The 14,336-nt window shown below is 43.9% G+C and overlaps 1 protein-coding gene across 2 annotated transcripts in view; it reads right to left on the bottom strand.

Annotated features, from left to right (window-relative positions):
• The window catches only part of fancl (FA complementation group L), a 24,620-nt gene extending 10,284 nt beyond the window's left edge, over nt 1–14,336 (bottom strand). For both annotated transcript variants that reach the window (XM_054600035.1, XM_054600036.1), the window contains exons 1-7: nt 14,068–14,336; nt 13,116–13,174; nt 12,969–13,029; nt 12,381–12,437; nt 11,971–12,068; nt 5,032–5,128; nt 2,483–2,551 (exon numbers count right to left, since the gene is read on the bottom strand). In XM_054600035.1, the coding sequence (XP_054456010.1) occupies nt 2,483–2,551; nt 5,032–5,128; nt 11,971–12,068; nt 12,381–12,437; nt 12,969–13,029; nt 13,116–13,174; nt 14,068–14,154 (528 nt within the window). In that variant the 5' untranslated portion in view covers nt 14,155–14,336. The remainder of the gene's footprint in view (nt 1–2,482; nt 2,552–5,031; nt 5,129–11,970; nt 12,069–12,380; nt 12,438–12,968; nt 13,030–13,115; nt 13,175–14,067) is intronic.

The raw sequence follows: 14,336 nt of genomic DNA, 5'->3' as shown, positions 1-14,336 counted from the left end.
TCCCTCGATTTTTGCCTACACCATCATTCAACACACTGATACACAAACACACACACACACACACACACACGCACTGACTGACAGCACCCTTCTGTTATATAGAGCGGTCCAGTGCAATGCTCAGATACGTAGCAGCACTTTTTATGATGGACAAAGTGACTGTTGGTGTGGCAAAAAAAAAAAAAAAAAAAAAAAAAAGATATCTCTCCATGTGTCTGTGTGTGTGTGTGTGTGTGTGTGTGTGTGTGTGTGTGTGTGTGTGTGTGTGTGTGTGTGTGTGTGTGTGTGTGTGTGTGTGTGTGTGTGTGTGTGTGCGCGCAGTGAATAAGTGACACGCAGACTCCGAGGCTGTGACAGAGATGAAAAGCGGAGCCGGAGTGAAAGAAGCACGACGGCAAACAACAATAACGAGGAAGCAAAGGGATACAAAGAGTCCACAGCTGGTTTTACATCAAAACAGTTTTTATGCCAATTACAGTGGACTCAATTTGAGGGGCTGAAGGGAAATGTCTTAATACGGCAGGTGGAGGAGTGTTTTGTCGAATTAAGCGACGGGTTAGCACGGGATGAGTCGAGCGTATTGGTGCTAGCCTACAGGGCAGTGAAAGGAACAGCTCCTTCCTATCTCCAGGCCTTGGTCAAGCCCTACACCCCCGCCCGACCACTTCGCTCTGCTGCCTCGGGGCGACTGGTTGCCCCGTCGCTCAGAGGTCCCTGCGGCCGATCCACCCGGTCACAGCTTTTTCTGTCCTGGCCCCTCAGTGGTGGAATGAACTCCCCACTGACGTCAGGACAGCAGAGTCGCTGCCCATCTTTAGGCGCAGGCTGAAAACTCACCTCTTCATGAAGTACTACCCTGAGCCTTCCTCGTAGCACTTATTGCACTCGTATTAGTTGCTGCACTTACTGTATTCGTATCAGTTCGCTGCACTTATTGAATTTGTATTTGTTTACTGCACTTATCCTATTCGTAGTAGTTTGTAGCACTTATTATATTCGGATTAGTCTGTTGCAATTATTGTTTTCGTAGTAATTTGCCTCTGCACTATACTTTTGCTCTGGTTTATGCTTTGAGATGCTTGTTTAAGAAAGGAGATGCACTTATGACTTCTGGTGACTAGTAGTTCTCTTGAATACCTATGTTGAATACACTTCCTGTAAGTCGCTTTGGATAAAAGCGTCTGCTAAATGACTGTAATGTAATGTAATGTAATGTAGCCACTTAAATCGCAGTTTGAGCCTCAAAAACGTCACGAGACAAAAACATTAAATAGGGAACATCAACCCTCTCCACATTTACGGCTCAATGAAAAAGAAACATCAAAAAATATTAAATATATTTGACAGATAATATAATAATAATAATAATCTCATGACGTAGCAGCCTGGAATGTGTGGCCTTGAAATGTCTATTAGATGTCTATCCGCCATGACCTTTCACAAATACAATATGTAATGATGATTGAAAATGGCTTTGTTATTTACTGACATGAAACATACATAACATAAATTGGTAATTAAGTCAGTGTGTGAGTATTGAAAAAATAATCCACGAAGCAGATTGCAGTTATGGGACTGGTGGGAAGGCATCATTTACACTGGGGATTGTGGGGGGGGAGGAGCTAAAGACACTCTACACATTACAGTGACCTCTGACTATTCAGCTGCCAAAAGAGAAGAGGAGCTGATAAAAAAAAGTGTTGATCTGCTCATCTGAGTAAGCCTACCATGTGCTTTATAGCAATGCAAATTAATAGTCGCCCTACATTTAACCCCTCGGTCCACTCGGCTGCACCACCTTCTTATTGGTGGTGTTTTCTGAGGCCTAAAGGTGGATGTGTAGTTGTCTTGCAGGGTTTCTGGCAAGCCACCCAAAGAGGTTTTAGCCAACGCCGCATCCAAATCATCAATGCAAAATAATGATATGAATTGAGAATATAAAATATAAATTGATCAGAACACTAACTTAAATATGACATTGTTGATCTCCAGCATTCAACTGCCCTCTCGTCCACAAAGGCTATATTTTATACATGCTGCTGGATATGCCAGTTGCATTGTTTTGATTGGGCCTGAACGCTCTGCTGTGAAGCCATAGTGCTGATGGGATCTTAGTTTTACTGTCCAGAGTAAGAGTCAGGCTGTACCGGCCTCTACTGGGGGGGGGGGGGGGGGGGGGTTAACCACAGTGTTTAATCTCAGTTTTACCGTCCAGAGTCAGGCTGTACTAGAGTTTCAGTTCTGTGAAATCAGTCAGCTTGAATTTTCTCCTACAAGTGTTTGGTACGCCCATATATATTTAGGGTGTTTTTATTTATTCATACACTCATTTTCGAAATTGGAGACCCCTTCATTTCATTGTGTCCAACCCACATCTGCGGTGGAGCATAGAGAACGCAAGAGAAAAACGGAGCGAGAGGGACTGAATATGGCACAAAACTCATAACAGGCATCCTATCACTCAAGCCTAACATGTACATACCTGTGGCGTCCAGGTTACGGCCAGAGGGACCGGAAGGTCAGCTGAGCATTCAGGGGCCTCTGCAGGGTGCTGTGGGTGTAGAAGACAAGACGCTTATGTAGCTTCAATTAAGACCGACGTTAAAAGTGCCATGTCAGCCGCCAAAAATCATCTGTACACGGCTTGAAATGAGAAGCTGCCTCCGTTTACCTCCGTCTAAAATCGAGGGCCATTATAATACACGTTATTCCACTGCTCCATATTGTTTTACGCCTGGCCTTTGTTAGCCAACGGCCTTTAGTACCATCATTTATTTGAGAACTTACAGAAGACCCTTTCAAGTAGTGCTGGTCATCTTTAATATGACTTCCTTAAAGCCCTCATTAAAAAGCTTTGGTGAGCAGACACGAGTCAGACTTCCTCTCTCTGTTCACCTTCAGCGTGAAGCAACTTTCCGTCCTTTTTTTCCCTCTTCTGCTCCTCCTCTCTCACTCCCCCCTGCCATCCGAGCCTCTGTGTGTCCATGCCAGTGCTGCCTCCTCCCTAGCTGTGCGTGGTGAGGGATGACCTGGCGCTGGAACTGGTAGAGGCAGCTGGAGCGCAGGGAGGACTCCGAGCTATTTTTTTCCCCCGGTGCCAGAGGGGTGAGGAGGGCCAGGTGGGCAGGTGGACGCAGAGTGGGGTCTCCCCGCCCTCCCTTGTGTCCCCCTGGCGGATATCATCTGGGCTTAGGTAAACACCACCTTACCATGCCGAGGATACGCAGCCCCACTGTGAGATACAAATAATCCTGCCAGCTACTAGGGGGAAACATTGGGAAGGTCCAAAGACTTCTGCATTCTAATTAGTCATGTGCTTCTGTTTAACGCGGGGAGACTTTTGCATGGGCCTTCGGAACAATGGGCATTTGTTTTCCGAGATACGGACTATTGGGGGTATCGGAATAATGGACCCGTCCAGACAATGGTCAGTCCCTCCTGCTCGGACCATTAACCTTACATTGGGATGATGTCACAAACATAAAAAATTGCACAACCCGGAAGCAAACGAGAAGCTCTAAAACTTATTTTGGCTCATAGGCTGAGTGAGCAATTTTCCCCTCAAGGGTCAAGTGGGAGCCATCTTTTTGTCCATATGACACACCCATGCAGTCTTCAGGACAAAGGCTTGTGACGTTGAGGGCAATTTTCTTTTCTTTTCAGTTGGCCACTGGAGCCTACAGCTCTAAACACATCTAAAAAAAATTCACACAGTAACTTCCGGGTTCGTCTTTGACCTACCATGCTTTTGTTGACAACAAACTGTGAAATGATGACTGACACTTGGATTTCTGTCTGACTGGTTGTGTTTCTCGCCCCACACGTTGTTGCAGCAATGTCCCTGTATTCTCAGTACAATATATATAACTGATAAAAACTAGTGCCAAGTTGTGATAACCTTTAATCGTTCTTTAAGGGTCAACACTAGGCACTACTACAGTTGTTCTTCTTACAATGAGGCCCTGGGACTCGTGTTGCTGGTAACCACCTCGAAAAGGCTCTATAATCCACACAAGGAGCACTTGTGTGCCACAATAACAGAATTCATGCTGAGTTATCAGAATTTTAGAACTTAGAATTCTATTCTAAAACACTTGTGGGGCAAATTCACAAACAAGAGAGTGTAGCCGCTATCCGCCCCGTCCCGAGGTCCGATTTACAAAGGACTTTGCGTCAATGATATCATAGCACAAACACACACATAATGTTTTGCAGCTGTGTGGATTTGGGAGAGGCAGAGCATTTGACCCTTTGTGGTGAGTAACGTGTTTCTTTTTGTTTTCTTTGTGATGGTTTTAGATAAGAAGTTGAAGGGTCCAAATGTGTAGTGAGAGACTGCCAAAGCCGTGCAATCCTTTGGCTGAATTTCCCTCAAGTCTTTGACTACTCCGGTCTAGTCTACATGCATCGACAATTCAATACTAAACTCTAGCGAAACATTACGTGTTCCCGGAGCCAAATTTCATCAAACACACTCCGTCACCTCTTATCTGACATGCAAACGTTTCAAACGCTCTGTATTACGCTGCGGTTTCCCCTCGGCCTACAGTAGGTAGAGGTTTTGTGTACTTCTCTCGACAGCAGCGAGCAGAGACAGTGGCTATGCAGATGAGTGTGGGTGTACTGGTTTTTCCTCTCTGCATAGAGGAAGGTTTTCAATCATGTGGAGATGTTTTATCTGTGCTACATCTCAGTCACAGCGGGTTCTCATGGCTCTCCGCACCCTCTCCAGTTTGACCCAGATTTAGGGGGGCACAGATGTAAATCACCGATGTGCTATCAGCAAATTGAACATCCCAATATGCGTTCGGTGAAGTCGGCCTGTTTGGATTTGGAATCGGCTGCAGGGTCAACATCGAGCTGTGGAGTATTCCATTTAATGGTGAATCATTTTCTGTGAGAAGATTATCCACTCCTTACAGTAAACTGTGTGTGGGTGTTTCTGTGCGTGCAGGAGAGTGTGTGTGTGTGTGTGTGTGTGTGTGTGTGTGTGTGTGTGTGTGTGTGTGTGTGTGTGTGTGTGTGTCTTACCTTAGACTTGAGTTTAACAGTGAGAACGTGCTGCCTTCCGGAGGAGTCCTCCGCCTTCAGTCTCAACGTTTGGAACTCGGTGTCGATGAAGAGCAGCCTGCGGATACATACACAATAAATCAACACGCATTCTCACAGAATGATACCGTACACTGTAAACCGACAGCGGCCATCATCGCCCATTAATCACAGCTGCAGAGAGCAATATTGAGACATCAACTCTGCCTTTAGATTTATCACTCCGGGTTCCAACGCGCTGACATTACATCAGGCTACAGCTCCGCACGCCCCAAAAAACAGGCAAGACTTCACTACAGGCTTTTCTTCGATAAATACTCGTTTGCATTCTTCTCCATCAAGTGGCCTTTTAATGCTCTAATGGAGGAACATAACAAAACCAATCATGCTGAAGGCTGGGGGCTTTATTTTCATCTGAGTCACCACAGAACAATCCCGGGTTTTATGCTTTCTAATAAAGCTGTGAGCAAACGTACTGTATGTTAACGCTGTTAATTGAAGAGACCTAGTAAAACTGGTGCCAACACAAAACCCTTTCAAATCTGACGATAAAGCGAGGAATCCTTTACTGTCTGTCTGTACTTTTGTGTGTCTGTGTGGCCTTTTGCACATCTTGAGAACCGCTCATCCGATCTACTTCTTACTTTGTGGGCGTATTGCTGGGAGCCTTAGGACAAGCAGTGACGATGGCGTTGGTGCATTTGGGACGCGGTCAATATTAATCAACTTTGAATAATCAAGTGACAGGTCAATGTGAAGCAGCGGGGGGGGCGGGGCCTCGTGGCTCTGCGGACTCAGGCCGGCACATCTGTATCTGGCCTGCCTTAACAGAATGTGGCTCACTGACCGCTGCTGAAACCTGGGTGTACCAACTCCGAAGCCAAACAATTTTTTCACTTCCCTGGAGCGTTGAGCGTTTCTCGACAGCGCTGCAAGCAATCGTCCTGTTCCTAACGGGCGGGAGCTCCGAATTACTTTGTTACAAATAGGCACTGCACATAATCTCTCCCATTGTTCCCAACTACTGAACAGAACTCACTAAAAGTCTGTTGGATAAACTTTTCCACAGAGCCAAGAGAGCACATTTCTACAGGAAAACGCTGGGATTTGTAGACATGAAATCACAAAAGATTGTCTGTCAGGAGAAACGACAAAAAACGTGAAAGCAGATATTGCCATTTGCCAACAAGTCGCTGCAGCGGGCAGCCAGCGGAGCAAAGAGAGACCGCAGAGTCAGAAGACATGTTCAGTAAAGCCGGCATATTTTCACATCTTAGTCGTTGAACTAAGGATTTATTTTGACCAAACCAGAGTTGCTGATTGATGGAACAGTGGAAAGACTGACTAAGTTGGATTTGTGAGTGTGTTAAAGGGCAATTAGGCATGTCTTTGTTCAGTGTAAGAAAGGAACCTGAACTTAGAAGGGATATGGTTGTAATTTTCTGATAAGGTGCGAGTAAGAATATTAACTCTATTGACATTTCTTGAGTTTATTTTTGTTTATTTATCTCACGAAAAAAACAAAACGAGAGCCTGTGCAAAGTGGCAATCTTGACGCTTTTGTGCAAAGCATCCAGGTACATTGGACACGGGTGTGCAGCGGTAAAGACCTGTTTTAATCGGTGAATAAAGCACAAAGTCGGGTATTTATTTCTTCATTGCTCTACAGTTACCATCTGAACTGATTGGACAGTCCCCTAAAGGTGGCAGGATTTCCCTTTTGGTAAGTTCACATTTCCCAGCTCAGTCAACCTGTAAATCAGAGCCTCTCCTCCCTGAGCTAATTATAACCTATTGAGGCCGAGGACAAAAACACTCATCAGGCCTGAGCCCCGCACCAACACCGCTGTCAGATTTACTGCTGGGAGTCAGATCCTCCCCCCCGCTCGCGTCCATCTCTGGCCTACCGAGACCCGAAGACAAAAAGACCGATCAGAGACAAAGGATGTGGACTAGCTCCCTCTCCAGATTTACAGTACACGAGGATGGACGCTCTGTGCCGAGGCTGACGGGGCCGTATATATATCTGCCCAGGATTTACGGAGTGTGTTAGCGAGGAGTGATGTGAGCGGGGATGACACGCACACACTTAGGGGAAGTGATGGAATGATGGGAGACGGTCTCCGATGGGCCCGGTTCATTTAAGCGTCTGCCTCGCTCGCTATCAAACGCTGGCGAAGGGCAACGCCAACGTCTGCGGACGACATCGTGATCGCCCCGATCAGACTCCAGAGTCCCTTTCACGCACGCTGACCTGATACGTCTTTTGCTCTCACACTTACTCAATTTCACCGCCTTTGTAACACCCCCCCCCAACAATAGTGTCAACTATCAGGCAGAAATAATTGAGTTGCAGATTAGAACTTCTTGAATAGACAAAAAAAAACTGGTACACAAAGAGTGCAGGCCCATAAAAAGCCCATTACCGCTAACAGCAATAAATACACAAGCCTGTCAAGCATGACGGTTTAATACACCTATGCAAGTGGAGGAAGTGACAAGCATCCAAATGAACAAATCAATAAATAAGAAGTTGAATCGTTGAAATTAGGTGCTGGTGGTTTGCAAAAGACGTGAATAAAGAATTCAGGTTCTCTGTGAGGGAAGAATCTGTTTCTCTTTAATCCTATTTCAGTCGTGACACTTGAGAGTGCTCCTTTGTACTTTTGCAGTCTGGTTGGTCTAATGTGCAGACGCATGGTCCAAGTTTTTTTTTGCAGGTTTAAAAAAAAAAAAAAAAAAAAAGGCAGATATTAGACATTATGACACCATTTTAACGCCACCTGGGATTAAATGAATGCTTTACCACCCACTGCTACTACCTGCAGGGTGCTAGGAGTAAATCCAGATATGAAAAGTTAAATGAAAGTGACCATGTCTATTCAGTTTCTATTGAGTTGAGTTCAGTAGCAATTTTATTCAATTAAATCATCCAATCCAAATCAAGTACAAATCTTCTTGTTGGATTCAATTACTTTATATGAACTGAATAAGGTTTTGGCATTCACATGCAATTAACTGTAATAAATATGGTATAAAAAAAACGGTCCGTAAAAGGGGCTTTTCAAAATGTGTGAATCACCACAACCATGGAAGCTTGATGCGTGCCTGCTCTATTCACTAAAGATGAGTCGATTACAACGTTTTTATGATATGTTCAAATGTAATCTTGTAAAGTTTTGAATCTGCTATCGAATATATATTTTTTTCCCAATCAAAAACAAATATTTAAATAAAAACACGATCTTTTATTTCCTTTAAGTTCTGTGTTTCTATGAAAATAACCACAATAGATGACTATAACAGAGCAAAGGGGTTTTCAGTCCTGATACTGATTTCCTGGACTTTGAGCACCGATCCGTACCAGCGTTTAATTAACGAGCTGTATGCCTCACTGTGTGGAAGAGACGGAGATCATTCTTTTATGTGAAAGGCATCAGGCTTGACTTAAAACATTGCTTGCCGTACAACTTAACTGAATGTTTTTTTTATTAAATAAGGGCATCCGATTAACAGCCTGGACTATTGTCACCAAACCCAGATCCAGCTTTTTGAGTCAGTATCGGACTCAATAGCCCATATTAGTAGAGGTATATATATCTCTAGTTTACTCTGACTTCAGGTCAGTTGAAGTTATTTTTTGGGACAGTGGTGAAAAAAAGGAAAATCTTGGATGGCTCTCGACTTCTTATCAACCATCTGCAATCGAATCGGTGCGTCACTAACAAACAAACACATTTCCATCTCATCTCTTCTGAGGTCTCGTACCCGGGATACCGAGGCCGAGCCGCCGCCCCTACTTGGCCGTGATGGAAACAGCGTGACAGTCGAGGCGTCTTGCTGGGAAGACTGATGAGAGCATCCCATTTGCAACTCCGCAGCCAAGTGAGCATCTTCCAGACAGTGCACGCCACATTGGTGCTTGTGTGTGTGTGTGTGCGCATATGTCTCTGAATTATTTTTTTTGGTCGACAAAGTGATTTATGAATGGTGAGATCTAAAACGTATGTGCCGTAGTGCTCGTGTGTGAGAAATCCCCATGCAAAATGAAGGCGTGCACAAGACGACGCAAGTCACGTGGACGCAACAAAAATTGATGTGAGAATCAAGTGCACAAGACACTAATCTTAAAAAAGCCCTAATACACCTATATGCTAATTAATTAGCTTGGTTTGCAGTCTAACTGTGCTAACAAGGACATTCTCATTACCTACTGGATGTAAATGCATTAAATCCAAACCCTATTTGTGATTGCATTAACATCCCATGATAATAGGAGTCATTTATTAGCTGGCCTAAAAAAAAAAAAGAAGAAAATCCACGACAGTCTTATCCCTCAGCCCGGGGCCTGGTGGGCCCAACACAGAGTCCTGCTTGTCAGAGAGCTGACGTACCTGGCCTCAAAAAAAGCGGCAACGCGGCGCAACGGCGTGCTAACACCGCGATAAGAGGAGACCGGGTACGCACACCGATGGAGGCTGTGAACGCGGGAGTGCCAGCCATGCCCGTAATGAGACCCCTGAAGCTCACAGGTCACGTTTTTCGTGGGGAGGGGGGCCGCGGAGTGATGGCGGGTGACCTACTTGACCTCGTTTTTTTCCATTAATTAACACGTGGCGTGCCATCTCCCGCCAATTAAGATGACCGGGCACTCGCATGCAAGGAATAGAGACGCGCACAGAGAGAGAGAGAGAGAGAGAGAGAGAGAGAGAGAGAGAGAGAGGAAGTCTCACTTACCTGGCCCAATCAGCAGACAGAATTACAGCTGAAAACCCCTGGTGGCTATTAGCACAGGCCCATACCAATTAAGACGCTAAGCGAATCTCGAGTGCTTTGGAGATTGAGGCCCACTGTGTATAATGCCTCCTAACCGTAACGCCACACCGAAAGTGATGTTGCTCCCATTTCCAGCATAAAGCATACCTTCAACTCTCCCCCCAACCTCAACCCCCCCGCTTCTCCTATTAAAACCTGAGAGTCTTCAATTAGAGCCATTTGCATTTTGCTAATATCATAATTGTAGCCGCGGTCATTAATAGGAAAGTGGAAAATGAGTGTAGTAGTCAAGACTTAATCCGAGCTGGGGGAGAAAAGATATCTTCACACTAACCACAGCAGCCCCCCCCCCTTCTCCTCCTCCTCCTCCTCCTCTCCTGACGAGTGGAGACGGCGGCAGCATTAGCTGGGCCTGTCGCCACGCGTGGGCTGAGTTATTAAATGTGACCTGGATTTAACGATAACTCAATAACTAAAAATAAGGAAGTCATTAAGAGCCATTTGTTAATGCGGAGCTGTGTTGTTGCAGGCTCTCCAATCAGTTTAGACTGCTGGGGGGTGGGGGCGGTGGGGGGACAAAACAAGGACTGCTCCATATAGCTGTTTAAAGCACCAAAGGTTTCTAGCCGTAAAACTCAGTATGTTAATCTTACCTCTGGGGAAAAATACACATACATTTAAAAGGAATATAAACCAATAACTTACGGTTTCAATAATAATTTGTATTTGTCTCTGACTTGTGAGTTGCTCACAGTTGCTTATTTTTGGCTCACAAACTCTAAAGGTATACAGTAGGTCCATATGTGGCTTCTATGGAGAAAAAGCACAGAGTTGGTATCTAGAGCATCGCTCCATCAGCAAGCAACTCCACAGGCCAATTACTTTCAGAGTGTCCTGGGAACACGTGAGTGGGGATGGGAACATTACCATGTTGTTCATTGTTAGAAGATAAGTATTGGATTATCACTTTATTCTCACTGTAAGCCAAGTTAAACAACTATTTGCATTTAGTGACGGTCTCTTCTGTGGCATTGCGGCAGCCGTTTCATCAATCCGTGTTACATCTGCATCTCATCTTTAAGGAGGCCCTCGATGCCAGGCCATGCACTCTGTAGCAGTAAGTGAGTGACGCTAAGAGTTTAAGCATCAGCACTGAAATAGTTCTGCAGATTATTGCAGAAAACAAGATCTGCTGCAAATACAAGCTTTTTCCAATACAATTTATTTTGTATAGCTCAAATTTGCCTCAGAGGGCTTTACAATCTGTACACATACGACATCCTCTGTCCCGGATGTCCCGTTTGTTACTTACAAGATAATCTTCACAAATGAACACTTCTATTTTTTTTTTTTTTTTTTTAAAGGAATGAATTTAATCGGCAGAAGTAAAAAGCTAACGTTATATAAACGGCTATAAACGAACTCCACCACAGTCACATGAGCGTGAGTATACAAAACAAGGATGTAAAAGCAGACTTGTTGGCGTGATGACGTTTAGTAGTCTCATTTAGCTACTTTGTTAACACCTTAGCTAAGACACGTAAAAGCTTCTTTTAGGTCAATTTTTCTGAGTTTAACAACGGGAATTAAAGCATCAACCAATCACGTTGTGTGGTTGAGTTTCGCCGACATTTATAAAAACAAAAAGGAGGATCCGTAATCCGAACCAAGACGGCAAACTTTATGAATCCTTTCAACCTTGAGACCAGATCCACTCCTTCCGTTCCTTCTTTTCACAATAAAAGCCCTGGCATGGAAAGGCCTTGAGCCTAAAACAACACAGCTAAGCTACCTGTCAAAGGGACTTCTTCATGGCTTCTTTAAAACCTAGTTTCAGCTACAGTGTTGTTGCTCCTAGTAGTCTGCAGTAGACTGCACTTATCCTATTCGTAGTAGTTTGTAGCACTTACTATATTCGGATTAGTCTGTTGCAATTATTGTTTTCGTAGTAATTTGCCTCTGCACTATACTTTTGCTCTGGCTTATGCTTTGAGATGCTTGTTTAAGAAAGGAGATGCACTTATGACTTCTGGTGACTAGTAGTTCTCTTGAATACCTATGTTGAATACACTTCCTGTAAGTCGCTTTGGATAAAAGCGTCTGCTAAATGACTGTAATGTAATGTAATGTAATGTAGTCACTAACCTGCCCCACCCGAGGGTCTCCATCTCAGAGATGAGCTGGGAGTAATACTGTGGAGGTGGGATGGAGCGACACTGGGGATGGCTTTTCAGACCCACTTCCTGCAACGAGAGAGAGAACACTTCTGATTATACACCCGGATCACTATGCACGATCATATCAATACTTTCCCCCTGTGCACTATTATCTCTCAACTAAAAGCAAATAAATACAGCGACACTGAGTCAGGGCCAATGCCTTTGTTTGGTGGCGAGCACATAGGTTGTCACACCTTTCATTAATCTCACAAAATATACATTTGTGCCTCATTATCAAGGCTATTGATGGCGCCTGAAGGTTCCCATTTACTTCCCATTCATAAAGCAACAATGTCAAAGTGACCGTGCCAACCACTGTGTCATTCTGCTCCTTACCAAGACAGTCTTCAGCTCCAGAATGAAAGTGACAAGATCAGCCGCCTGCTGCAGCCTCTGTGAGGAATCAAACAAGAGAGAAGAGACATCCTTGAATGGTGGAGGGGGGGGATAATGAAGTGACAGTGTCTATTTTTTTTTTTTTCCTCTAGCCAGCCATTCAAATCAAACACAGTGTTTGTGATTAATGGGGGCTGCCACCAGCTTTAATAATTAATGATAGCTTAAAGGCTGTGAAAATAATGAACTTTGCAGCCCGGGGTGAAATATCAATCTCATCCAAATAACCCTGAGGGGCAGCATAACAAATAGGGACATTTTCCAGGCGATGTTAATTAAACAGTGGAAAATGTTTTTTTTTTTTCTCTCCTCTGTTTCTGAGTAAGGCAATGGCCTGATGGGTGACGGGGAGAACCAGAACGGAGCGCCGGGCACAACACAGGAAACACAAATGGGCCAGAATGACGTGACAAAAAAAAAAACAACTAACAGCTGGCAGACACAACATAACAAACTTTGCAAACAGACACAATTTGCAGCAGAATACAACTGAGCTGTATGTATTTGGGGATGCACGGAGCAGTTTACCTGCTTCACTATGTGTTCATACCCCTGCAACAGGTGCTTCAGCTGCCAACAGCAGTGCAGCCTGCAAGAACAGAGTCATGGATTAGAACATGAATGTATCCGGGCCAGGTGCCCCGTAAAGAGAGAGAGGAAGTCGTGCATTCATACCTGGCACGTTTCAATTGGCGATCTGGTGGAAGCTGCACTCTCAGTCTGAAGTCTCGTTCCTGTAAGAGACACAACATGACAGTTAATAACATGACAGGCAGGAAGTACAACTGTATTATTAAGTATATGGACGATGATTCAGAAGAATAGCAAACATGTGGCCTGCCGAGCTCCACTAAGAAATGGTACAAAATGAAATCCCATGTGCTTAAATGCAAAAGTGCACATCGAGTATGACATAACCGTTGCACCCCCATCCGAATCAACAATATCAACTCTTCAATTCAGCATTAACTAATAATTGAAAGTAACAAGTATTCGATTTAAAAGGTTGTACAACACTGACGTTATTGAAAAAAAGTTTATAGTATAGTAAAAGTTTATAGTATAGTATATAGTACATCTTTAGGCGCAGGCTGAAAACTCACCTCTTCAAGAAGTACTACCCTGAGCCTTCCTCGTAGCACTTAATGCACTCGTATTAGTTGTTGCACTTACTGTATTCATATCAGTTCGCTGCACTTATTGAATTTGTATTTGTTTACTGCACTTATCCTATTCGTAGTAGTTTGTAGCACTTATTATATTCGTATTAGTCTGTTGCAATTATTGTTTTCCTAGTAATCTGCCTCTGCACTATACTTTTGCTCTGGTTTATGCTTTAAGATGCTTGTTTAAGAAAGGAGATGCACTTATGACTTCTGGTGACTAGTAGTTCTCTTGAATACCTATGTTGAATACACTTCCTGTAAGTCGCTTTGGATAAAAGCGTCTGCTAAATGACTGTAATGTAAATGTAATGTAATGTATAGAACATGTGCCGAATTGATCTGCGGTTCGTAGACATTATTTTAGTGTCTAAAGTTATATGTTCTAACAATCATGTAGATTGGTCCATAGCGAGGAATCATTACATTTAAAGGTAGTTTTGAGAATGTTTGTTTGAACTTACCTGGACTGTGATGAATCCGTCGTAGAGCGTTTTCTCCTTGTTGAGAGGTAACAGCAGTGGGTTGTCTTTTACCAAGGCACTCTCCATTACACTAACTAATGATGACGTTAGGTCAAACGTTAAGCTAGCTAGCTTAGCTACGAAGACTTATAAGATGTGTAAATGACTCCACGGGCTGAAACAAACATTTGAACTCATGTACTTCAAATGTTTCTCTGTTAAATCTCTTTTAGCCACGACACGTATAAAGTATAAAGTCGAGGGCTGAA

Source organism: Anoplopoma fimbria, chromosome 6 (genome assembly GCF_027596085.1).
Source record: "Anoplopoma fimbria isolate UVic2021 breed Golden Eagle Sablefish chromosome 6, Afim_UVic_2022, whole genome shotgun sequence".
Taxonomy (NCBI): Eukaryota; Metazoa; Chordata; class Actinopteri; order Perciformes; family Anoplopomatidae; genus Anoplopoma; species Anoplopoma fimbria.
Note: the sequence above shows the minus strand (reverse complement) of the source record. Positions and strands in the feature narration are given on the sequence as shown.